General features: G+C 40.1%; 1 protein-coding gene across 1 annotated transcript in view; it reads left to right on the forward strand.

Annotated features, from left to right (window-relative positions):
* Window positions 1-25,030, forward strand: part of LOC140462979 (ubiquitin-conjugating enzyme E2 variant 1-like) — a 50,487-nt gene that overhangs the window by 17,924 nt on the left and 7,533 nt on the right. Inside the window, exon 2 of the mRNA XM_072556553.1 lies at window positions 21,484-21,632. Coding sequence (XP_072412654.1) covers window positions 21,484-21,632 — 149 coding nt within the window. The remainder of the gene's footprint in view (window positions 1-21,483; window positions 21,633-25,030) is intronic.

Raw genomic sequence — 25,030 nt, forward strand, 5'->3', positions numbered from 1 at the left:
TTCCAGTTTGCTTTCCCTTCTGCTCTGTCGGCTTCTGTTTAAAGTGTATTGTAAATATGCTCATTGTTTTGTATTTGGAATAATATCTGATGATCTGAGGAAGCTGGCAGTCTGGCAAAAGAGGAGTAAAATCAAATGGCAAAGGGATTTTTGCTATTAGAAAATTACTCAAGTGTTGTTAGGATCTGGGTCATTACTTGAGGTTGAGATACAGGTCTGTCATACTCCAACTGAACAACAGAACGGACTTGTATCTGACAGGTGTAGTCCTTTACTTACATTCTGTAAAAGGAAAAATGGTTTGTGTCATGTTATAAGACTGATAAGGTCAGCTGAATTCTGTTTTAACTTTGTAACATACTCCCTGTTAGTTGTTCTGGCTGATGAGTTAAAATTAGCTCCTTGGGGTCCTGAACCAGCAGTATGCATACCATACCCAAGTTGCATAGTAGCTAAATTTATATATCCTGCTGAAGGACGAGCTTAGTTTTTCAGCCCTCTTAATTTGAAAAGTTTAATGTTTTATGTATCCATGCACTGGATCCCAACATCAGTAAAATGTTTGATGCTCTTAGTATAGTTAGGTCAGTCTTTGTGGTACTTTATTCTATTTCATTACTTGCATTTACAGTAACGATTGATTTTTATAATGCCAGATTTGACTCATTGATAGTGTGAAAGTTAGAAGGCCATGGGTTTTAAAGTCCATTCTGAAGACTCGAGTGCATAAGCAAGGCAGATACTTCAATGCAGTAGTGAGGCAGAGTTGTGTTGTTGGAGGACCTGTCTTTTGAAGGTTTGCTTTGTGCCTCAAATGGAAATAAAAGATCGTGGGCAACATTCATCCCTCAGCCAACACCTAGAAAAGACAAAACCTCAGGTTATTTGCCTTAGCGCTGTTTGTGGGCTGCTCCTGTGGTTTAAAAAAACTGTTTACCACATAGAGTCAGAGTCATAAACTTGTACAACACGGAAACAGACCTTTCGGTCCAGTTTGTTCAATACCAACCAGATATCCTAAATTGATCTAGCCCCATTTTGCAAGTATTTGGTCCATATCCTTCTCAACTCTTCCCATTCATGTAATCATCCACACACTTAAGTGATTTGGGCCAACTGAAGTATTTTTAAGTGATTTCACAAAGATAGTTTGTCAATTTCCCAGCAGCTGATCAATGATAACAGACCTAAGAGAAGTCCCACCTCATCTCCAAACCCATTTGCAGGTGATTTTTAGTGGATACTTTCAGAGCAAAGGCAAACTTAGCAGGGAAGTTGAAAACTGAAGAATTCATTTTGAGGTCAGCAAAGGTGTGCTCACAATGGTGTCTGAAACATTTTTTTGTCGAATCACTTTTGTCCATGAATACCAATGTATAGTGAAAGAAAAAAAACTTTTATAACAGTTTTTTTGGAAATAAATGTTTTAATAACAACAGGAAAGTATACAACTGGTAACATTTGATTGCATCTGATATTTCTTACTTGATAAGGCACTTGTATTGGCACGTACCTGTAGTTAAATTCTTTTGTCAACCAACTCAGCTATGAAACTGAGTGAGAGACCGGAAACAAATGTAAAAAGTGAGACAGTCAATCTTAGAAGAATTTGCATGCTGCTAATGATGTGAAACAAGCATTTTTTAAACCTCATTTGGTAATACAAATTAAACCCTTTCTGCACAGTAGTTGTCAGTTGTTAATAATTTTCAACCTATTTGGATTTGCTGGTCTGGGGTTGATTAGCCCAGGACTTAACATTCAGTTTTATTTGTATTGAAGATGCACCTTCCTAAGGAAAAAAAACTCAGTTGATCTGCATTAAGCTGTACCATTTTAAATATTTATTGCTAACTGGCTAAGTGATATGGCCAGACATGGTCTTGATGATTCCTGTTACTAAATGCTTACCAGCCTACATATAAATTTCATCAGCATTTCTTTTGATTTTCTAGGCATTTTAAGTCATAGAACCGTTGAATAAATGCATAAGTGAGTAAAGAATCATTAGTGATTTAATAAATGTTGAAACAAAATAAACTTGGGTTTTTGAAAGTTATGGCTGAGACTAAAACCTATATCGGAGAGCTATTCAGACAGCCTGTAAATTCCATTCACACAGGCTCATAGATGTTTATAATACAGAAGGACTTGTGTAGCCCATCATATCTGTGCTAGTCCATAAAGACCTGACTCTACTAATTTCACTTTCCACCTTTTGGCCAATAACTGTGACAATACAACGGTGGCACAGTGGTTAGCACTGCTGCCTCACAGCGCCAGAGATCCGGGTTCAATTCCCGCCTCAGGCGACTGACTGTGTGGAGTTTGCACGTTCTCCCCGTGTCTGCGTGGGTTTCCTCCGGGTGCTCCGGTTTCCTCCCACACTCCAAAGATGTGCATTCAAGGTGAATTGGCCATGCTAAATTGCCCGTAGTGTTAGGTAAGGGGTAGATGTAGATGTAGGGGTATGGGTGGGTTACGCTTCGGCGGGGCGGTGTGGACTTGTTGGGCCGAAGGGCCTGTTTCCACACTGTAAGTAATCTAATCTAATCTAATCTACAAGTGAATATCTGAATACTGCTTAAATGTACAGGAATTTCTGGCTCAAGCCATCCTTTCAGGCAGAGTGTTCCAGATTCCTCCATCATTTGAGCGAAAAAATCTCACTTCAACTCTCCTCTTAGATTTAAGATAAGAGCTAAAAGGTTATGTTCCCTGGTTATTGACCACTGTACTCGTGCCTTGCTATCAATACCCTATCTATGCCCTTGTAATCTTATGCATCTCTATCAAGTCTGCTCTCAATCTTTGCTCATCCAAGGAAAACAACCTCGGCCTATCCAAACTTTCCTCTAACCCAGGCAGCACCTGTGAAAATTTCCTTTGGAACATGTAAAGTGCTGTCACATCCTTCCTATAATGTACTGACCAGAACTGTATACAATACTCCAGTTGGGGCCTTACCAGCATTTTTTACAATTCTAGCATAAAGTCCTCACTCTTGTACTGTCTCAACAAATAAAGTATCCCATATGCATTTTTTAAACAAATCACTCTGCTACCTTCAGGTATTTGTGAATGTGCACACCAAGGTCCCTCTGAATTTCAGTACTTCAATGGGTGCAGCCATTCACAATGTAATTGCTTGCCATGCAGGCACACTTTCTCTCATTTTTCAGGGGTGAATTCCATTTGCCATTTCTCTGCTCAGTTGACCAATTTGTTGATATCCTTTTCTTACTAATGAGCTATCCTCCTCACTATACTCTACGAATTTTGTGATCTGTGAACTTACTGATACTATCCCTACATTTAAGTCCAAATCATTAATGTACATGATAAACAACAAGGATCCTTGGACCAAATCTGCAGAAGCCTCCTAGAAATAGACTTACAGTCACGAAAATAACCCTCTACCATCAACCTTTGCCACTTAGCCGATTTTGGATCCAATGTGTTACTTTGCCTTCAATCACATGGGCTGTTACTTCTTAACCAGTTTCCAAACCTTATCAAAGTGTTTTCTGAAGTCCATGTAGATTGTGTCAAATGCCTTACCCTCATCAACACTCCTAGTTACATCCTCAAAGCAATTTGTTCAAATTTGTTAATCATGGTCTTACCATAACAAATCCATGCTGATTATATCTGATTAATTCTTGTATCTTCAAGTGCAGTTTTATCAATCAATTCTTTTTAATAACTTCCCCACCAATGACATTAGACTGAATACCCATTAACAAAGAAAGTTGAACTGTCAAACCTGCTTGTCTTTCAGCCAGGTCTCAGTTATAGCTATGGTATTATACTCGCAAGTGCCCATCTGTGTCCCTAGCCTACCTATCATCTTATTCAGGTTTAGATTTCATTTAGCCTTACAAACTCAACTTCTTTCTTGTCTCGACTGTTTCTTTTGCCTTCCAGACACGCTCACTCAGGTTTTGATTTCTAATTACATATCAGCTTCTCTCCCCTCTGACTCATTAGGAACCCATCCCGTGCCAATCATGTTTAAACTGCCCCAAAAGCATGAGCAAATCTCCATTGTGGGATGTTGTACCTGTCCAGTTGTTTTAGATTAGATTACATTACAATGTGGAAACAGGCCCTTTGGCCCAACAACTCCACACCGATCTGTCGAAGCGCAACCCACCCATACCCCTACATTTACCCCTTACCTAACACTACGGGCAATTTAGCATGGCCAATTCACCTGACCTGCACATCTTTGGACTGTGGGAGGAAACCGGAGCACCCGGAGGAAACCCACGCAGACACGAGGAGAATGTGCAAACTCCACACAGTCAGTCGTAACTTGTCCAATGTGTAGACTCATAGTCTTAGAGATGTACAGCATGGAAGCAGACCCTTTGGTCCAACACATCCATGCCAACCAGCTATCCCAACCCAATCTAGTCCCACGTGCCAGCATCTGGCTTATATCCCTCCAAACCCTTCCTATTCATATACCCATCCAAATGCCTTCCAAATGTTGCAATTGTACTAGCCTCCTCCACTTCCTCTGGCAGCTCATTCCATACACATACCACCCTCTGCGTGAAAAGTTGCCCCTTAGGTCTCTCTTATATCTTTCCCCTCCCACCCTAAACCTACGCCCTCTAGTTGTGGAGTCCCCCACCCCAGGGAAAATACTTTGTCTATTTATCCTATCCATAACCCTCATAATTTTGAAAACCTCCATAAGGTCACCCCTCAGCCTCCGACGCTTCAGAGAAAACAGCCAAAGCCTATTCAACCTTACCCTATAAATCAAATCCTCCAACCCTGGCAACATCCTTGTAAATCTTTTCTGAACCCTTTCAAGTTTCACAACATCTTTCCGATAGGAAGGAGACCAGAATTGCACACAATATTCCAACAGTGGCCGAACCAATGGCCTGTACAGCCGCAAGATGACCTCCCAAATCATGTACTCAATACTCTGACCAATAAAGGAAAGCATACCAAATACCACCTTCACTATCTTATCTACCTGCAATTCCATTTTCAAGGAGCTATGAACCTGCACTCCAAGGTCTCTTTGTTCAGCAACACTCCCTAGGACCTTACCATTAAGTGTATAAGTCCTGCTAAGATTTGCTTTACCAAAATTCTGCACCTCACATTTATCTAAATTAAACTCCATCTGCCACTTCTCAGCCCATTGGCCCACCTGATCAAGATCCCGTTGTAATCTGAGGTAACCTCCTTCACTGTCCACTACACCTCCAATGTTGGTGTCATCAGCAAACTTACTAACTATACCTCTCATGCCCCCATCAAATTCATTTATATTAGCGATTTTTGAGAATATCAACAAACACATAGAGTTAGATCCATCTTCCACCCCCTGAGAAAAAGAACAGGAAGTGACTTCACGGGGAATAACATCACCACAGGAAATGACATCATCAACCCAAACATAAATAGAAAGCAAGAATTATCAGTATTGCTTTGCCTGAGGCCCACTGGAGATGTTACCTCGCAGGGTAGCGGAATGTCTGGAAATGAACCTTCCAGGTCAGCGAGCAAACCTACATCCAAAATCATTTATATGAATGATGAAAAGTAGTGGACCCAGCACCGATCCTTTTGGCACTCCACTAGTCATAGGCCTCCAGTCTGAAAAACAACCCTCCACCACCACACTCTGTCTTCTACTTTTGAGTCCGTTCTGAATCCAAATGGCTAGTTCTCCCTTTATTCCATGAGATCTAACCTTGCTCACCAGTCTCCCATGGGGAACCTTGTCGAACGCCTTACTGAAGTCCATATAGATCACATCTACTGCTCTGCCCTTATCAATCCTCTTTGTTACTTCAAAAAAACTCTATCAAGTTTGAGAGACATGATTTCCTATGCATGAAGCCATGTTGACTATTCCTAATCTGTCCTTGCCTTTCCAAATACATGTACATCCTGTCCCTCAGGATTCCCTCCAACAAATTGCTCACCACCGACGTCAGGCTCACTGGTCTATTGTTCACTGGCTTTTCCTTACCACCCTTCTTAAACAGTGGCACCACGTAAGCCAACCTCCAGTTTTCCGGCATGTCACATGTGACTATCGATGATACAAATATTTCAGCAAGAGGCCCAGCAATCACTTCCCTAGCTTCCCACAGAGTTCTAGGGTACCCCTAATCAGATCCTGGGGATTTATCCACTTTTATGCATTTCAAGACATCCAGCATTTCATCCTCTGTAATACGAACATTTTTCAAGGTATCGCCATCTATTTCCCTACATTCTATATCTTCCATGTCATTTTCCACAGTAAATATTGATGCAAAATACTCGTTTAGTATCTGTTCCATCTCTTGCGGCTCCACACTAAGGCCACCTTGCTGATCTTTCAGGGGCCCTGTTCTCTCCCTCGTTACCCTTTTGTCCTTAATGTATTTGTATAAATCCTTTGGATTCTCCTTAACTCTGTTTGCCAAAGCCATCTCATGTCCCCTTTTTGCCCTCCTGATCTCTCCTAAGTGTACTCCTACTGCCTTTATACTCTTCTAAAGATTCACTCGGTCTATTCTGTCTATATCTGACATATGCTTCCTTTTTCTTAACCAAACCCTCAATTTCTTTTGGCATCCAGCATTCCTCATACCTACCAGCCTTTCCTTTCACCCTAACAGGAATATACTTTCTCTGGACTCTCGTCTCATTTTTGAAGGCTTCCCAATGTACACAACATCTCTCCCCAGAAAAGCTCTCAATACCTCAGGAATCTAAAGCTTCCCTTTTGCGCCATCCCTCCAGCCAAACATTCATCTGCTGTATCTTTATATTCTTCCTACCCATGGCACCAGGAGTAATTTGGAGTTGACTAACTTTGAAGTTTTGCTTTTCATTTTCTAATTAATTCTGTAAAACCTGCTTACAGGATCTAACTTTCTTCCTGTTTCATTGTTCCCAATATAGACCATAACCTCTAACTATTGACCCTCCAACTTCAGAATGCCCTGCAGCTCTTCTATATCATCCCTTGACACAAGAGTCATACTAATGAGCACTCTGCCATATTTACAGCCACCAAAGCACCTGTCCACTACTTCCACTAACGGAAACCATACTACTATTGCTCTTCCACACTTTCTTTGCACCCATAGTGCTGTGGCCTTGGCTCTGGCTGGTCTCCAAAGAGTAACCATCACTCATGGTGATCCAAGGTCAAAAAACAGATTGCAAGTGAAATGCACTTAGGGGACTTCTTCCTTATATGCCTGCTCCTCTTTTGTCTGGCAATCATCTATTCCCTTTCTGTCTGACTTTCCTTATGCTATGGGTGACCATGTCCTGAAACTTGCTATCTCCATACTCCTCAGCACGGTAGTGTTCTCAGGTGCTGCTCGATCTCTAAAAAGAGTTCAAGTAGATTCAGCTGGGGACATTTCCTGCATACATGGTCAGCAAAAGTGCACGGAGCATCTAGAATTTCCCACAGAGTGCAGCATGTGTAAATCATGGACTTGAACTCCTCAGACATACCTTAACTAAATAGAATATGGACTCTGTTATTATTTTAACCTTGCTGCTACTTACATATAGGCGAGAAAAATCTTAGTTTTATGCCTGTGCCCCACTTGGGCCCACCATCCATCTGTCTGCCTCTCTGTGAGGGTCATCAAGCTGCCTGCTTCTCTCAGTGATGCTGACTCCCTGATGCAGGTTGCTTACCTTTCCTGCTCTTCCCCTAACATAAAATGCTGTAGGTTTAAAAAAAAACACAGGTTCTGTTTGTTGGATAAATACACACCATATATTTGGAATGCTCCTTATTACGCAAGTAGGTTGAAGCTCAGTGTGCAACGATCTTACTTGTAGCTTGATCTACAATCCCAAACTCCTCATAACTAGAGCCTGAAACCTAATATTCAAGGTTAAGTGGCAACCTCCTCTCTATTATCGATAGGAACAGCTCACTACCCACAGCAAGTTGCTGCCACATGCCGGTAAAAGCAAGTCAGAGACTGCTCTCATCATGTTTAATTGAATGAGAACTAACAGTGCTGTTGAAAAATAAACTTTTGAATCCACTCAGCATTATAGACTTAATGGAAATCTAGCAACCCCCCCACCCCCCCAATCATCATCATCATCATCATCATCATCATCATCATCATCCAATTTGCTGTTCTGTTTTCTGTACTCCACTATACCGCCTAAACAACCATTCTTGTCTTTTAGAATCGTAGAATCCCTACAGAGTGGGAAGAAGCCATTTGGCTCATTGCCTCCACACAGACTCTAGCTCCCATCTTATCTGCACGTTTATCATGGCTGACCCATGTAGGCTGCACATTCCTGGACACTGCAGAGCAATTTGGCATGGCTAAGCCACCTAACCTGCACATCTTTGGACTGTGTGAGGAAACTTGAGCACCTGGAGGAAACCCATGCAGACACAGAATGTGCAAATTCCACACGGACAGTCACCTGAGGCTGGAATCAAACCTGGGTCCCTGGCACTGAGAGGCAGCAGTGCTAACCACTCAGCCACTATGCTACCCTGCATAGGTTTACTTGGTGAATGATAGCAAGCTATTCGACTGTGAAGGCCACTATAATGGAGAGAAGATTTACTACAATTTTGCCTAAGTTGGAGAATTTTAATTGTGAAGAGAGACTGGAAAGACTGGGATTGTTTTCTTTGGAGCAGATGTGACTATGGGGTACATGATTGAGATCATATAAAATTGAGTGGCCATAGGCTAGGCAGAAAGAGATATTTCTCCTTGGAAGGATCAATGATTGGGGGCATGCTTTTAAGTTAAGATGCAGGAGGTTTAGAGGAGATGTGTGAAAAGGTGATGGGAATCTGGAGTTCATTTCCTGTAAGGATGGTTGAGGCAGAAACCCTCATAACATGTAAGTAATATTTAGATGTACACTTGCGATGTCAAATCTGATTTGTAAAAATGTTCTCCCACTGACAAATGATGATGCCACACACTGAGTTGCCATTACTTGTTGAATGGTGATGCATCAGTCATATCAAACTGTTCTTCAGTATTGTTCTCTGGTTCATATGAATCACCATGACTTTCCAAATTGATGACAAGCATTTCCAAACACTACTTACATTCTGTCACAGAATTCTTAGAAACAGCAAACTAGCCCATACAGTTTAGCCTTCCTCCTTACCTCGAGGCAGCTGGCTTTTAAAGAACCAGCCTTTGCAAATTATATTCTGGGACAAAAATTAAGTCATTTGGGCAAGTATGGATTAATTAAGGAAACCTGCAGAGAGTTGTTAAAGGTAAATATAACCAATTTGGTTGAATCATTTGAAGCAGAGATGAGAGTAACACAGTTGGTGATGTATATGGACTTCCAAAGGCATTTGGTGATGTGCTATCAGCAACATTGAGATCCATGGAATTAAAGGAACTGTGGTGGCTGTTGACTGAGTGACGGAAACAGATTAATGGTTTAAAAAAAAGGTTGTTTTTGAACTAGAGGATTGTATACATTGTTGTTCCCTGGGAGTCAGCACTTTGGTCTATGTTAATGACTAGGGAGTACTGGATATAACTTTAAAATTTGAATATGACAAAACTTGGAGGCATTGTCTGTCTTGATCTTTAATGGGATTTGAGAGTTGCTGACAAGAGCAACATTTATTACTCATCACTAATTGCCCTTGTGAACTGTGAGAAGATTAGTGGTGGATTCAAGTATACATAAGCTTGGATGGAAAACCGTAAATTGAATGCGAGGCAGCATAAAGTGATGTACTTTGGCAGAGAACAAGGAGAGCTGGTATCACCAAAAGAGACAATTCCAAAAGAGATACAGGAACAGGGACACACATTTCTAAGTGGTAGGCAGGTTGAGAGAATGGTTAGAAAAAGCCTTTGGAATCCTGGGTTTCATAAATAGAAGCATAAAAAAAGGTAGTTCTGATGATTTCGCTTTAACTGGAGTATTGTATCTAATTCTGGGCACTGCACTTCCGAAAGGAGATGAATGCTTTAGGGAGATTCTGGAAAGATCATTCTTTCCATCATGGATAGACTGGAGAAGCTTGAATCTCTTTCTCACTGTAGTTTTGTCAAAATATAAGAGATAATAAATTACCATTCTATTTTGTTCTATTATTCTCCTTACAAGAGAACAGGTTGAGGAGATTTGATGGTCATGCTCAAAATCAAGGAGTCAAGACAATGGATGGAGGGAAATAGTTTCCTTTGATGAGTTGAGAAGTAGAAGTCAAAATGTTGACGTTGCAAAAGGACCAAAAGTAAAATAATACACTTCTCGCAGTGGGTAGTTAGGATCTGGAACCCTTTGCCTGAGTGTCTGGCAGAGATAATTCATTTGTGGCTTTCAAAACTGGGTTGGATCAACCAATCTGCAGTGATCCTCAGGTTAAACAACCATCAGTCATCTATTTCTATTGAGAGCGCTGTCCTATAGTTCCCTTTTTGCTGCTTTCCTCTGGTTGCTCTGTCCCTTATTTTCTTTGCGAATCTGTTTTCTTTACATTTCACTCACTTTCTCTGCTTTCTCAAAGCACCCTCTTTTGCTACCCTAGTGATGTTCCAGCTGTTGTTACGTTTTCTTGCATTCATTCTCAGTCTTCAGATCCTGTCAGTTGAAGAATTACTTCTTAAATGATTTGAGGCACAGAATGAAAGACAGCAAAGCAATGATTAGAAGATTTCTTCACTGCTGATTAATTGAGTGGCGTACTTGGTTATTAATAGTTCTGTTTGTAAATATTTGGTTAGTGTTTTCCATTACCTGCAAGTGATGTTATGATGTATATATAATTGCCTTCAAGTTTCAAAATCTGAAATTGAAGCACTTCATTAGATCCTCATGTTGAATTTGAGTTGGCTCTCTGAGGCAAAAGTTAACCTACTTTAGCAGACTATAAAACTGAGCAGTGCTATCTCTCATTAAACAGTTTGTGAAGTGTTTTCTTAAGTCTTAAATTTACTGCAATGTAAAAGAAACATGTTTGCTAACTTTCAGGCAGTAAAGGATATTGCAGTTATGAAATCTATTTTAGCAATAACCTGAATCTTTGCATATTTTTGTTACGGATTAAATTTGACAGCAACCTCTAACATCTGCACATGCACTGTTAAATACAAAACATTGGATATTATCCGATTTGAGCTGTTCCATCATAGGCTGTGTTACACTACTGTAATACTTCATCTCATGATATTAAAATAGATGGAGGGTATGTAGTTGTGGGACTTGTGATGTGACTTGACAGAAAAATTCCGTAAATTAAGTTTTAATAGCATGGCAGATCATAATTATGCAAACATTTCCTTTCCCTAAATTTACATTTTATTAGTGAGGTATTTGTTTTCTTCTAATTACTTTTCAATTTTAAATGTTAAACACTTTTGGAAATATTATTCAAAGCGACATTTTCTTTTTGTCTCTAGTCTCATCAACCTTACTAGCTGTCTCTTTTTCTTTCTGGGAGAAAGTGAGGACTGCAGATGCTGGAGATCAGAGCTGAAAAATGTGTTGCTGGAAAAGCGCAGCAGGTTAGGCAGCATCCAAGGAGCAGGAGAATGGACGTTTCAGGCATAAGCCCTTCTTCAGGATACTGAAGAAGGGCTTATGCCCGAAACGTCCATTCTCCTGCTCCTTGGATGCTGCCTAACCTGCTGCGCTTTTCCAGCAACACATTTTTCAGCTCTGTTTTTCTTTCTGTAAATATTTTAAAATTTGAATTAAATATTTCTTGTAGTTCCTAGTTTAGCCACTGCATTTCTCAGTAAGCGTTCTTAAGTCGGGTTTAAGATTAATCCTATTGCTTGCTGTTTGCACATGGATTGTGCATACTTTTTAGTTTAGCCTCTGCATTTAGAATCATAGAGTCATAGGGATGTACAGCACAGAAACAGACCCTTCAGTCCAACCCATCCATGCCAACCAGATATCCCAACCCAATCTAGTCCCACCTGCCAGCATACAGTCCATATCCCTCCAAACCTTTGCTATTCATATACCCATTTAGATGCCTTTTAAATGTTGCAATTATACCAGCCTCCATCACTTCCTCTGGCAGCTCATTCCATACATGCACCACCCTTTAGGTGAAAAGCTTGCCCCTTCGGTTTCTTTTATATTTTTCCCCCTCTCACCATAAACCTATGCCCTCTAGTTCTGGACTCTCCCACCCGAGGGAAAAGACCTTGTCTATTTACCCTATCCATGCCCCTCATGATGTTTAGGTAAAAACAATGACTGCAGATGCTGAAAACCAAATACTGGATTAGTGGTGCTGGAAGAGCACAGCAGTTCAGGCAGCATCCAACGAGCAGCGAAATCGACGTTTCGGGCAAAAGCCCTTCATCAGGAATAAAGGCAGTGAGCCTGAAGCATGGAGAGATAAGCTAGAGGAGGGTGGGGGTGGGGAGAGAGTAGCATGGAGTACAATGGGTGAGTGGGGGAGGAGATGAAGGTGATAGGTCAAGGAGGAGAGGGTGGAGTGGATAGGTGGAAAAGAAGATAGGCAGGTCGGACAAGTCAAGGAGACAGTGCTGAATGACCTGGGAGTTGTAGTGGGAGAGGGACTCCCTGAGATTCTTGTAGAGAGAGGAGGAAAACTTCTTCAAGGCAGGCATCCTTGCAAGAGGATTCGCAGTAGGGTTAAAATCGACAAGGTAAAAACAATGACTGCAGATGCTGAAAACCAAATACTGGATTAGTGGTGCTGGAGATGTTTACCCTATCCATGCCCCTCATGATGTTATAAACCTCCATAAGCCTCCAACGCTCCAGGGGAAACAGCCCCAGTCTATTCAACCTCTCCCCATAGCTCAAATCCTCCAACCCTGGAAACATCCTTGTAAATCTTTTCTGAATCCTTTCAAGTTTCACAACATTCTTCCGATAGGAAGGAGACCTGAATTGCATGCAATATGCCAAAAGTGACCGAACTGACGTTCTGTACAACCGCAACATGACCTCCCAATCCCTGTACTCAATACTCTGACCAATAAAGGGAAGCATACCAAACGCAGCATTCACTATCCTATCTACCTGCAACTCCACTTTGGAGGAGCTATGAACCTGCACTCCAAGGTCTCTTTGTTCAGCAACACTCCCTAGGACCTTAGTAAGTGTTTAAGATTCATCCTATTGCTTGCTGTATGCACATGGATCTTGCATTCTTTTTAGATGGCCCCATGCTGAATTGGCTTTCTAATTGCCGTGCAAATGCAAGCTAAAAGTCATTGTGAATCAGTAAGTGTACTGAATTGCAAGTAGATTTGTTTTCTTCATTGATTGAAGAATCTTAAAGTTAGCCTTGTATGGACACGTTATTGGTATTGTCCAATGAGGTGGCAGTGTTTGCATGGCCAGTGTATCTGTGGTGCATGCCCATGTGCTTTGATTTGCATGATCCTGACACTTAGAAATACTCCTTAAATTGATGTTATTCTGTTTAGTCTCTAAGGGACAACTTTGGGGCACTGATGCAAGCGAGTTGGTACGGTTGCTACACAAATATGAAAAGGGCAGAAGAAATCTCTAGAAAGTTAGGCTCATGTACATATAATTTGCTGATTCAATATCTTTTTTTCAAGGTGTCTATCTTATTCTGAAGTCTCTAACTGGTTTTGCATTTCCTGTTACGTTAATCAACAAATGTCATCTTTTTTGAGATGCTCTGTGGCACTAGAGCTATGCACGAACACATTAAGGTTTGATTATTTATCTAAACAAATCAGATTAGTAATAAATTCAATTTAAAATGATGTAACAATGCATTCAGTGAACCTGAACTCTCAGGAAAAACACAAATCAGAATTAATGTTGCTATAATAGCTCTCTTTGTAAAGCTGAAATCAAGATTTTAAAGCAAGTTGATGGAATATACTTTGACATTTTATGCTGGGGAATATTTGTGGTGTAGGATATCAACACTGATTTATTGGCGTATTCATTCCACAGAAATAACTGTCCATGTAAATTGGTATCAATTTACTCTAAGTATTAGAGTCCTCATTCAGCCAAATAATTCCAAACTCATTCTGAGCCTGTGGAGATTATTTTGGCATTGATATACTGTTTGCAGAGGAGAGTCAATAAACTAGAGAATAACTCAACTTCTTAAAAAAAGAACTGTTTGAAAAGTATTAGGGAATCTCTAGGCTGTGTCTAAAATCAATAGGTCCTGGAGTGTTACAACTATTAGATTTAGCATTGTTGCAAAGCAGGAAACACTTCTGATTGATACTAAGGGGGGTATAAATATGGCTTGAATGTTTTATACAGTCATAGAGATGTACAGCATGGAAACAGACCCTTTGGTCCAACCCGTCCATGCCGACCAGATATCCCAACCCAATCTAGTCCCAACTGCCAGCACCCGGTCCATATCCCTCCAAACCTTTCCTATTCATATACCCAGCCAAATGCCTCTTAAATGTTGCAATTGTACCAGGCTCCACCACATCCTCTGGCAGCTCATTCCATACACGTACCACCCTCTGCGTGAAATAGTTGCCCCTGAGGTCTGTTTTATATCTTTCCCCTGTCACCCTAAACCTATGCCCTCTAGTTCTGGACTCTACGACCCCATTTATCCTATCCATGCCCCTCATAATTTTGTAAACCTCTAAATCCATCCTCCGACACTCCAGGGAAAACAGCCCCAGCCTGTTCAGCCTCTCCGTGTAGCTCAGATCCTCCAACCCTGGCAACATCCTTGTAAATCTTTTCTGAACTCTTTCAAGTTTCATAACATCTTTCCGATAGGAAGGAGACCAGAATTGCACGCAATATTCCAACAGAGGCTTAACCAATATCTTGTACAGCCGCAACATGACCTCCCAACTCCTGTACTCAATACTCTGACCAATAAAGGAAAGCATACCAAACGCCGCCTTCACTATCCTATCTACCTGCGACTCCACTTTCAAGGAGCTATGAACCTGCATTCCAAGATCTCTTTGTTCAGCAACACTCCCTAGGACCTTACCATAAAGTGTATAAGTCCTGCTAAGATTTGCTTTCCCAAAATGCAGCACCTCGCATTTATCTGAATTAAACTCCATCTACCACTTCTCAGCCCATTGGCCCATCTGGTCCAGATCCTGTTGTAATCTGAGGTAACCCTCTTCGCTGTCCACTACACCTCCAATTTTGGTGTCATCTGCAAATTTACTAACTGTATCTCTTATGCTCGCATCCAAATCATTTATGTAAATGACAAAAAGTAGAGGACCCAGCACCGATCCTTGTGGCACTCCACTGGTCACAGGCCTCCAGTCTGCAAAACAACCCTCCACCACCACCCTCTGTCTTCTACTTTTGAGCCAGTTCTATATCCAAATGGCTAGTTCTCCCTGTATTGCATGAGATCTACCCTTGCTTATCAGTCTCCCATGGGGAACCTTGTCAAATGCCTTACTGAAGTCCATATAGATCACATCTACTGCTCTGCCCTCATTAATCCTCTTTGTTACTTCATCAAAAAACTCAATCAAGTTTGTGAGACATGATTTCCCATGCACAAAGCCATGTTGACTATCCCAAATCAGTCGTTTTTGTTTCTGTTTAATGTCCCAAGGCTACTTTTAGTTTAGAGGTGACAACCAATCGCCTAGCTAACTGACAATATGTAAGCGACTGAGATTCAATATAATTCTAAATTTTTAAAATTAAACTTGTATGTTCTCTCAGATTTTGACTATTTTCTAAAATTATAGAACGTTTCTTCAGTTTTCTGTGAATGGATTAAATAATGACAGGCTGAAATGGAAGGCAGCTACATTTAATGTTTGATTAAAGGTAAGGGTAAAGTTGCTATAATCTTACCAAGCCATAGAATTGCGCTCTCATCAGAGTGAGAGAGACAATGTACTGCAATTGTGAAAGAAAAAATAAAAGTTCAAATTAAAAACTTTAGTGCTTAATGAACAGAATACAACTTGCTGGTTTACTTTGTGCAGATGTCAACTGTGGTAATATTCATCTCTCTACTCATTTGAAACTGCTTTGTCAGCATTATACATTGTTTCTATCTCTACAAGATGTTGTGCAATCCTACAGAAAATAATTAGATATTCATAGAAAATAATTACATATTTGAGTTTTTACCACAAAAAAAACTACATATATAGGTTAGTACTTCTTAAATAGACCATCATTGCAGCAATTTCATAGAGTTGTCTCCTCGGCCCAACCGTTTACAGTTGCTTTGGAAATGACCTTCTCTCCATCATATGGTCAGAAGTGGAGATGCACAGTGTTCAGCACCGTTCATAACATCTCTGACACTGAAATAGCTTATGCTTAAATGTAGCAAACCTGGAAAACATTCAGGGTTGGGCTGATATATAGCAAGAAAGATTCATGCTGCCAGGTAGCAGACAATTCCCATCTAGAACAAATGTCCCCATTCCCTGATGAGAGAGCCCAACGCATCAGTATAAAAGATAAGGTTGAAGCATTTATAATAGTTTTAGACAGAAGTACCAAGTGAATGATCATCTCCGCCTCCTCCAGAGGTTGCTAGCATCACAATTGTCAGTCTTCAGCAAATTCGGTTCACTCCATATGATATCAAGAAATGGTTGGAGGCATTCATTTCTGCAAAAGACCTTGACAACATTCTGGCAATGGTACTGAGGACTTCTGCTCCAGAATTTGCTGCACTTCTAGCCAAGTTGTTCCAGTACAGCATCAACACTCCTCAACCTGATGATGTAGAAAATTGCCCACATGTGACAAAAAAAGGGCAAATTCAACCCAATTATCACCCATCAGTTGACTCTAAATCATCAGAAAAGTGAATGGAAGATGCCAACAGCATTACTTTTGAGCAGCACCTGCTCAGTCATAACATGCTGACTGTTCTGTTTGTGTTCTGCCAAGCACTCAACTCCTGACCTCATTACAGTCTTGGTGCAAAAGTAAACAAAAGAGCTAAATTCCAGAGGTGAGGTGGGAGTGACTGCCCTTGACACCAGTCTGTATTTGACCAAATGTGACATCAAGGAGCCCTAGAAAAACCGCAGTCATTGAGAATGAGGAAAAACTTTCCGCTGTTTGCAGTCATACCTGGCACATACGTGATTGTGGTTGTTGGAGGTCATTCATCTCAGCTCCTGAACATCTCTGCAAGAGTTCGACAGGCTAGCTTCTTAGGCCCAACCATCTTTAACTACTTCATCAATGACCTTCTCTCTATCATAAGGTCAGAAGTGGAAATGTTTGATGATTGCACAATATTGAACATAGTTCGTGACCCCTCACGTGACCCCTCAGATATTGAAGTCCATGTGCAAATGCAACAAGACCTGGAAATTATCCAGGCTTGGCTGACAAGTGGCAAGTAATGTTCATGTCACACAAATGCCAAGTCATGACTATTTGATTCTATTAGATTAGATTCCCTACAGTGTGGAAACAGGCCCTTCGGCCCAACCAGTCCACACCAACCCTCCGAAAAGCAACCCACCTAGACCCACCTCCCTCTGACTAATTGACCTAACACTATGGGGCAATTTAGCATGGCCAATTCACCTGACCTGCACGTCTTTGGACTGTGGGAGGAAATCGGAGTACCCGGAGGAAACTCACGCAGACACAGGGAGAATATGCAAACTCCACACAGGCAGTCACCCAAGGCTGGAATTGAACCTGGGACCCTGGTGCTGTGAGGCAGCAGTGCTAGACACTGTGCTGCCCCTAAATTTCCCATAAGAGAGATTCTGACCACCACCTCGTGATTACATGGTATTATCATCTAACCATATTGAACCTCCAATTATTAACATCCTGGTGGTTACCATTAACCAGAAACTGAACTAGACTAGCTGTATAAATTCACAAGCAGGCCAGAGGTTAGGATTACTGCACCAACTAACTCCCCAAAGTCTGTCCGTCATCTACAAGGCGCGTTAGGAGTGTGCTGGAACACTCCCCACTTACTTGGATGAGTATAGCTCCAATAACACTTGAGAAACTTGACACCATCCAGGGAAAAGCAGCCCACTTGATTGGCGCCATATTCTCAAACATCCATTCCCTCTGCCACCAATGCTCAAGAGTAGTAGTGTGTGCCAGCTACGAGATGTACTGCAGAAATTCACTAAAGATCCTTCACCAACATTTTTCAAACACACAACCTGTACAATCTAGAAGCATGTGAAAATGCCTTTGCCTACAACTTGCTCTCCAAGCCACTCGTCGTCTTGACTTGGAAATATATTGCCCGTTCCTTTAATGGTGTTGGGACAAAATTCTGGAATTCCCTCCCAAATGGCATTGCGGATTGACCTGCACATGGTCTGCAACGCCTTTTCACCTTTTCAAGGATAGTAGAATTGTACAATAAATATTGGACCAGCAGGAATGCTCATGTTCCATGAGCAAAGTGAAGAAAAAACACACTGTACTGCCATGTATCAAATAAGAACTGAGCATAAAATTTGTTTTCCGGTTATAAAGAATTGAAATAGATTATCAAGAATCACAGACTTGTGATTCTGCTGCCTTGCATTAACTTCAGTGCAACTGAATTGCTGACAATTGAAGTTCCATTTTGGACTCAACAAATATATTCTGTGTGACAAGGTGCAATTTTCCTTTGACCCATCTGCAGCTGAGTACATGATTGACTTTAGTAGCCTTTTTTAACATTTTATTTTACTTTCCCATCTTTGTGGGACTTTTCTTCCCTGTTGAGTCACTGGAAAATAATTGCCTGCAAAAGCTTCTCTTCCTGCCCCAACACTATTGTCTTTAGAGGCATCCCCCAAAAGTTTGTCTCCCTCAACTTCCTTATTCATTTACCAATTTAGTGGTATCACCTGGAAGCAAGGGATTAGTTTCCACAGGTATGCTAATGCTATCAGTCTCTCTTCGCCCCACTACAATTTCTCTCCCTCCATTAAATCTGTGTTGTCAGACTTGCATATCTGTCATGTAGCATTAGATAAACTTCCTTTTTCTTCATATAGACGTAACAAATACTGAAGCCATTATTTTTAGACCGACACAAACTCTGCCCTTGCAGCTGGTTCTGCCTTTGGGGCTAGCTAAGTTTATAACAGACTGTTCTCAAATGTAGTGTTCTGTTCAAATGTAAACCAAATATATTTCTTGTACTTTCACCATAAAAAACGCCTTTTAGCATCATCTTCATACATTCTCTGGTAGAAATGATCATCTGTGTTTTTTCAACTTCAGACTCCAGTTTCAATACTTCTCTCTCGACCATCTAATATTATACATCAATTTATTCAAAATGTTGCTGCCAGTATCTTTCTTTAATGCTTCTTTCCTCATTGATCTGTTGTTGGGTCCTGACTCCTCAGTTTCTCCAATGTAAATGTCTAGCTAGGATGCAAAGGTAAACAAAGTGCTGGAGAAAGTCTGTTTCTCTGTGGACATCTGTGCGGAAGCAGAGTTAATGTTGCATATCCAATAGGTTTTGAAAGTTGGTCTGAATGTAAACTCTGAACAATTTGTCTTGATTTCACATCTCCTGCAATAGCAGTACTTTATTGCAGAGGTTTGATGTTGATGTATATGAGCTAACAGATTCTAAAAAACAGTAACAATGCACTTGGTATAACCCTGTTTTTAAGACTCTTCTTAGGCATATTGGGAAGGTGTTGATGTTAAAGGAGTTATTCAGGTAAACAAAAAATCATCATAGGATGGAAGCAACTAATTTTGATCTTTTCACAACTACTGAATCACTTCAGTATTATGTTTCATTCTTCCTATTTATTGTCAACCCCTTAGTGACTATATTAACTAAAGGTAGGTGCTTCAGCAATTGTTTGATTATGTTTTAAAAAGCAAAATCATTAATCACCACCTTTTAACCTAAATAGGTCAGGTAGATGAAACAAAGTTGTATCATTGATTTAATCTTAGTAGAATGTACCCCTATACAGGATAGAAGGCAGAAAAACGTTTGTATTTTTGTTTCAAAATTCATTCTACTTTAACCTGAAAGATGTTAATTAGTATCTTCAATTGTTGCATTAGTTTTATTGAAAATATTGCACTTTGTCAAAGGTAAGTTATTTTGTTTAGGTTCAGTGTGATAAGATAATTGCAGGAAGTACTATTTTTATTACAGGTCTGCATTTCATCTGGTTTTGCAGTATTTCATTTGTTTTGCTATTAAGTAGTAAGACAGCACTGTAGCTTGGAAATCTACAGTAATAAAGTTATGCACCTTCACTTTCTTGCTACTTTTGTTTTAGAATGATTTAAATACTAGTATCACAGATTTTAAATGTGCAAAGTCACATGTCTGTACAAACTCTGGTCTACCTAATATGAAAAATTAAAGGAGGCGGGCCCCCAGATTCCCCAGGATCTGCCTTTTTTTATTTGTTCGGGATAGGTTGGTGTCACTAGCATGGCAGCTCTAATTACTCTTTAGAAAGTGGTACAGAATTCCCTTCATTGAGCATTGTAATTCATGTGGCATATACAAGCACGCTGTTTTTGGGGAGTTCCAGGATTTTGGCACAGCAACATTGAAGGAACTGCAATATAGTTCCAGATCAGGATTTAGTGTGGCATTGAGGGGAGCTTTCAGGTGTGCTGTTCCCACTTCTGAATATAATTTCTAAATTGTTTTGAGTTAAATTATGACAATGTTTAATATTCAAAACAAAATTGACTCTAGTTAATTATATTGGGTAAATATTCAGAAGTAAAATTTGGTGACAGATCACAACATATATTAAATGTATTCTTTTTATCCTTCAGTAACAATGAATTTGACAAATATAATCTTAAGTGTAAATGGCCAATACTTATTCTTCAGTGAATATTAAAAATAGTTTATCTTGCCAATAGCACATTGCTGTTTGTGGGAGTTTGCTGTGCACACTTGGCTGTTATAACAGTGAATTGGCTGTAAAGCGTTTTGAAGCGTCAGGTGGTTGTGAAAAGTGCATAATAATTCTAAGTTTTAAAAAAAAATAAGCAATGTATGTAACTAACAAAAGCTATAATGTTCAATTTCTATCGATCTTTTAATGTTTTAACATATGAATTCTAAGTCAGTAATTGGTATTTAGACAGATTGGAGATCGCAATGATAAAATAGATGCTGAAACTTCAAATCTTTTCTCCAGTGCTATTGATTTGTTATAAAGTAAATTCATGTTAATTGAAGTTATCAGGTATTATCATTCCCTAATACTTAAGTACTCAAAATATATAACTAGGAAACATTTATAGGTGACTCTGATGACATCCTTCTAAAGAACAAGAAAAATACTTAAAACAATTTTTGCATATGCTATCTAAACCTAAATTTGTCTCACTAACTTTAATTCCCACCTTCGCCAACCAGAGCAATGAATGTGACACTGACCTGTGTCTAGTAACAATTTTTTAATGTTGTATAGTGATCCATTTGACTCATTTTTAAAGTATTATAACTCAGTCGAATGGGAATAATTTGGCATCCCTACAGTTAATTGTTATAGTTTAAGCTTATTTTATTTGTTGCAGCTGTAACAGTTCCACGCAATTTTCGCCTTTTGGAAGAGCTAGAAGACGGCCAGAAGGGAGCAAGTGATGGGACAGTAAGTTGGGGACTTGAAGACGATGAAGATATGACACTGACAAGGTGGACAGGAATGATTATTGGACCTCCAAGGGTAAGTATGGTTTTAAAAATGGAAAGTCATAATTACAGTGATACTAATTTAATGTTTGATCCCCAGGATGTTGGCATTTTTGGATTAATGGGCTAGTTTAACAGGTTTAAGTGAGTGTTTGGAAATGCAGATCTTGAGTATTGAAAAGAATAATTTTGTTTGCAGTTCCTTTGGATGCAGAAATAAGTCATTCAACCCCCCTCCCCCCCACTGAAACTTTGATGTTCAATTTGATCTTGGCTGACCAGTACTTATTTTTGTTCACAGAATATGCACATTGCTGGCAAAGCCAGTGTTTCTTGCACATTCCAAATTATACTTGACACAGTTATGGTGAGCCACCAGTTAGAACTACTGCAATTGTGGACAGTGTGCATTTTGGAAACATCAGTGAGCTAGTAATTTTAAACCTGTCCACATGTTGTCCACATGCCAATGGTTTACCTACAATGCTTTTTGGAACAGAATTCCAGGATTTTCACCCAGTGATAATGAAGAAAATTGGCAAATTGCTACAATCGGTTTTGGGCAGGTTTCGGCATGTGGACTGCACCAACTGAAGAAGGCCACCTTCTCAAGGGCAGCTTGGGACAGACAATAAAAATACTGGCTAGCTAGCGATGTCCATGTCCCCCGAGAGGCGAAAATATGACCAGTTTATATTGTGCAGAAACAGTCACAGATAAGATATGATATAAAGGGACATTATTTTTGTATGCAGGTGCAGTGATCTGTGAGGACAGAACCTATCATATCTAAAACCCAGTGGCTTGTGTTCTTGAATAAGTCCAGCAAGTTTTTTTTAAGCTTTTGAAAAAAATCTGCCAGGTCATATTGAATGGTGTGTCCAACAGATACAAATTCAGACCTTTCATTAAAAATGGCGTGTCTTTTGTTGATACATTGACACTTATTAAGGATAACTCTTTCAATCCTTTTATTATGTACTGATATATATATGCAGGTTGGCCTTGAAGCCTACATGATGTGAAGATTAGAGACATCATTTGGAATCCTGCAATTTGTATGTATTCGATCAGCTCGGTGTGATTTCAAGGATTTAGTGTTTTTGCTCGCTAGTGGGAGTAGAGCGGTTCAACTCAGCAAATTACTCTTCATGTTTGATTGGTGATAAAGGCACACCAAAATTGAAACCATGCACAAGGACAAACAACTTACTTTCAGAGAGTCCATGGTCACAGTGATTTATTACATGTTTAGTGGTGGTGTTAATTGTGTTGTGACACTACAAATGCTGAAGTGTGTTTATAGTGCAGCATGTTTTAAAACTGGTGCTACTTCTGGTATGGTCATCTATCAAAGCAAAGTAGCAGCATGAGCAGATCAGATTTAATAAATGAAAGAAATTTGCGTATTTCAAACCAAATGCAGAGTCAAAGTGTGGCATAAATTAGTACTTATTATCTGTTTGCTTACTCTTGCATAAACAGCCATTCAGTCGTCACACCGTGTCTCACTTTAGCATTATTAGTACAAGTAGAGGATCCTTTATCCGAACATCCACAAACTGAAAAGCTCCGAAATCCAAAGGTTTTTTGTGAAGTTTTTTTCTCATTAACAAGGTTGTTTGGCAAGCAAACAGTTAACCCAAGTTGACACCCACTGGATGCGTATCACTCAGATGCAACGTGGGGGGGGCGTGGCCAAGCACCGACAGGTCTGAGGTTTCTCTGTGAATGCCTGCAAGTCGACACCCACCCTATGCGTGTCACTTAGATATGACGTGTGGGGGCGTGGCCAAGCACATTCTTACTTAGAAGTCTGCTCCTCCGGTAAGATTTTTAAAAATTTCACCATTAAACTGTCACTTATTCTGAAAACCAAAAAATTCTGAATTCCAAAAAACAGCTGGTCCCGAGCATTTTGGATTAAGCATCTTTTATCTATATGTTTAGAAATAAAAAATAGCATAACCTTGCGTTTAATATATTATTTTAAAAAATTCAATAGTTCTTAACTTGTATGTCACACTGTTTGTTTTCAAGTTCAGTAATACCAAACAACTACGAGTAGTGGTCTGTTTTCAAGTCAGGATGATGTGTGACTTGGAGATTATGGTGTTTCCATGTACTTGCTGGTCTTATTCTTTAAGATTGAGGTTATGCATTTGAAAGGTGCTTTGACAAAACCCTGACAAGTTATAGAGTCAGAGATGTACAGCATGGAAACAGACCCTTCGGTCCAACTCATCCATTTCGACTAAATATCCCAACCCAATCTAGTCCCACCTGCCAGCACCTGGTACATATCACTCCAAACCCTTCCTATTCATATACCCATCCAGATGCCTTTTAAATATTGCAATTGTACTAGCTTCCACCACTTCCTCTAGCAGCTCATTCCATACACTTACCACCCTCTGCATGAAAAAGTTTATATCTTTCCCTTCTCACCCTAACCTATGCCCTCTAGTTCTGAACTCCTCCCCAGGGAAAAGACTTTGTCTATTTATCCTATCCACGCCCCCCATGATTTTATAAACCTCTGTAAGGTCACCCCTCAGCCTTCGACGTTCCAGGGAAAACAGCTCAAATCCTCCAACCTTGGCAATGTGCTTGTAAACCTTTTCTGAATCCTTTTAAGTTTCACAACATCTTTCCGATAGGAAGGAAACCAGAATTGCATGTAATATTCCAACAGTGGCCTAGCCAATGTACAGGCAACATGACCTCCCAACTCCTGTACTCAGTACTGTGACCACGAAAGGAAAACATATCAAATGCCTTTATCACTATCCTATCTACCTATGACTCTATTTTCAAGGAATTATGAACCTACATTCCAAGGTCTCTTTGTTCAACAATACTCCTTTGGACCTTACCATTAAGTGTGTAAGTCCTGCTAAGATTTGCTTTACGGAAATGCAGCACCTCACACTTATCTAAATTAAACTCCATCTGCCACTTCAGCCCATTGGCCCATCTGATCAAGATCCCAATGTAATCTGAGGTAATCTTCTTCACTGTCCAGGACACCTCCAATTTTGGTGTCATCAGCAAACTTACTAACTATACCTCTTATGCTCACATCCAAATCATTTATAAAAATGATGAAAAGTAGTGGACCCAGCACCAATCCTTGTGGCACTCCACTGATCACAGGCCTCCAGTCTAAAAAACAACCCTCCACCACCACTCTCATGTCCTTTACCTTGCTGGAAAGGTTCTTGTAGATGATGATGCAGATCTTGATCTTGGAAGGAGTTAGTGTTTGATGCACAACCTTTAATTTGTTGTTGTAGCCATGGTGTTTATATGGCTGGTCAAGTGAGGTTTCTGTTTACTAATGGAGAAGTTAGCAATATCAGTGCCACTTAACGTAAATATGAGATTGTTGAAGACTCTCACATTGGAGAAGATCAAGCCTAGCACTTGGAT

The sequence above is a fragment of the Chiloscyllium punctatum genome, chromosome 37, assembly GCF_047496795.1.
Source record: "Chiloscyllium punctatum isolate Juve2018m chromosome 37, sChiPun1.3, whole genome shotgun sequence".
In the NCBI taxonomy this organism is placed as follows: domain Eukaryota; kingdom Metazoa; phylum Chordata; class Chondrichthyes; order Orectolobiformes; family Hemiscylliidae; genus Chiloscyllium; species Chiloscyllium punctatum.